General features: G+C 41.1%; 1 protein-coding gene across 1 annotated transcript; it reads right to left on the bottom strand.

Moving 5' to 3' along the window:
- Positions 1-189: 189 nt before the first annotated feature.
- Positions 190-1,934, bottom strand: SARC_02897 (hypothetical protein; the record flags this gene model as incomplete). The annotated part of the gene is made up of 4 exons (XM_014303314.1): positions 190-266; positions 717-826; positions 1,385-1,461; positions 1,914-1,934. 4 exons carry the CDS (start codon positions 1,932-1,934, stop codon positions 190-192), a joined length of 285 nt encoding a protein of 94 aa, XP_014158789.1.
- Positions 1,935-2,839: the final 905 nt, after the last annotated feature.

Below are 2,839 nucleotides of genomic sequence, written 5' to 3'. Positions count from 1 at the left end.
AACAACAGCAGCAGCAGCAAAAGATCCGTCTGCAACAGCCGGGCGCTTGCTGCTCTCGCTCGTCACCTTCCGAATCGCTTCCACTATAATCCGCCAACAGGGGTGTGGCCTCCGTCGCGGTGTTAAACATGTTGGGCGACACTGTATATGTGCGTACAAGTGTTTAGACGTGTGTACAAGTGTTCTCAATCAACGGAGTGGGGTAGTGGCATGTAAGTGACTGATTTGTACTGCGTGGCACAGTCCATCTGTCGGCATGACGAGAGCTGTGAATTTGAAAGTAAGCGGCTCGTGACTGCAATTACAGATTGCATACGATACTACGCGCAGCGGCAGGTGTTGATCTGAGAATTACAATCATGCTATCGCGCTATGTTGTGATTCGACATGCTAACCAACAGAGCAACACTCACATCACACATGTAGTGTACGGCGTAACATACAAATGGACAGAACACACGGGCCAGTGAATAATGCTGAGCGACAAGACACCCATATCACTCGATTAGTCCTGGTACACATTGATACACACTACAAGACATGCCTGCTACACACTGCAATCTATCATGTACAGTATCCGATTGAATCGCACTAAACTAACGGAACCTGCGTGGATTCCACTACACGGCATTTCAAACAACCCCTCAATTGCAAGTGGGATGAACGCTTGAAAGGTTTTGCGTAGAGAACACGAGACAGCGTGCCGCTCTACTTACATCTCACAACGTCTGGCTGAGTAGCTATGACATTCACGCCCTCGATGACTTCGATATAATTCACAGTCTTCCCATCCGTGAGCGTAATCAGTGGTGCGTTGGGATTGGTCCTGTTGTGGCGCGCAGTGTAAGGTTAGAAAATCTCGCACACTTCAGAGTGGCCAAAGTGGTTAAACGATGAAGGGTATGTATGCAAAATCTAGCGCGACTCACACAATGATATCTCTCCCTATACAACAAACTCAAATCGTACTCTAGCGCTAGCCTACTCACACAATGATGTGATTCTCTTCACAACGAACTCAAATCCTACCCAAGCACCCAATGTTCGCGCGAGGTTAATTCATGGCGCAGAACACACATCAACCACAGATAAACACCATTGAACGACAGTTAGTGAAGGCTACTATATGCGCTGACAATGGTATCAAACTGGCGTTGCCTGTGAGCAGTACAAGACTTGATATGCATACTTATGAGTTACATTGATAGCTCCACAAGCAACCGACATTTCACACTTTGATTGCGTACGCGCAAAATCATGTGATATCTCTGAAGTCATGAAATGGCACAGCGCTAGAAACGAGCCCGAAGTTCCAGACGCGCACGGACTATCACATGCTTTATAAAACAGGTAGGCTTTAAGGCCAGCGATCCAAACTACTTACGCCCATGTTTCATCGTCGAGGCAAAATATGTACTGGTACACACCCGGGGAAAGGTCCAGAGTCGTTACGAAAGCACCCTGATGGGATGAGAAGAAGACATAGGTCAGATCTACGCGATAAAGATGTACTTAGTGGACTTAGAGCAGAAATGACGTCCAAAGTAATGAGGTGTCGTTGATATAGAACGTCTATACGATCTTCTAGAAATTATCTTACACACGAGGCAAAAAAAGACTTCCCAGATTGAACGGACGGAGCATGGATATATGCGTAAGTACGCGACGTTGCCTATGTCCGCGAAAATAAAATTCTACATTAACACGGCTATTTAGATGCACGTACGTGCGATATTATACACACATTGATGTCAACGTCTCTACATTTACATATATATATCATTAGATACATGTTTACTCCATGAATAAATGCAACATGCATACATTTCAATACAACAATGAATACGTACATGGATAACTATTAGTCCGCATGCTTGTACATTGCAACCGTAAGGATATCCATAGATACATACCCTCGATGAGCTTTCGTCCATATTGTGCGCATCTGCATTGTCTTCGTGGAATCCAATGCTGACCCCCTGTCCTTTCAGCACATATACAACAGCGCTCTTTGGCTGCCTAAACCCATCTTGGAACCTCAAGTCTACTTTCTGCCTGCTAATGTATTAAAATTTGAACGCAATAGGTTACGCTACTATAATTATAAGCATACAAGCTTGTAGAGACCCGTTGCACTATCCTGTCTTCAGAATATATATCTATGTATGTATGTATGTATGTATGTATGTATGAATGAATGAATAAAAGTAAGTATATATAAGTATTTAAGTGTAAGTATGTATGTATGTATGTAGGTAGTTAGGTAGGCTGGTATGTATGTTTGTATGTAGGTAGTTAGGTAGGTTGGAATGTATGTAGGTAGGTAGGTAGGTTGGTACGTATATATGTATGTTTGAATATATGTATGTACATGTCCATGTATGTATGTATGTATGTATGAGTGTATAAATGTATGTCTGTATATATATATATATATAAATCTATGTATCTATGTATCTATGTGTCTATGTATCTATGTACCTATATGTCTAATTATCTATGTATATATCCGTGCATGCATGCATGTATGTATGTTAGGTATGTATGTATGTATGTATGTATATATGTACGTATGTATGTGAGTATGTACGTATGTATATATGTGTATGCACTTATGTATGTATGTAAGATGTGTGTACATATATGCATGCAGGTATGTATATATGATGTGTGTACATATATGCATGCAGGTATGTATATATGATGTGTGTACATATATGCATGCAGGTATGTAAGTATGTATGTATGTATCAATGTATGTATGTATCAATGTATGTCAGTATGTTTGTAGGTAGGTATGTATATGTATGTACGTATGTCTATGTGTATCTATATTTAT

This window comes from Sphaeroforma arctica (assembly GCF_001186125.1).
Source record: "Sphaeroforma arctica JP610 unplaced genomic scaffold supercont1.137, whole genome shotgun sequence".
Classification (NCBI taxonomy): Eukaryota; class Ichthyosporea; order Ichthyophonida; genus Sphaeroforma; species Sphaeroforma arctica.
The sequence above is the reverse complement of the archived record's forward strand: the minus strand, read 5'-3'. Positions and strand labels throughout refer to the sequence as shown.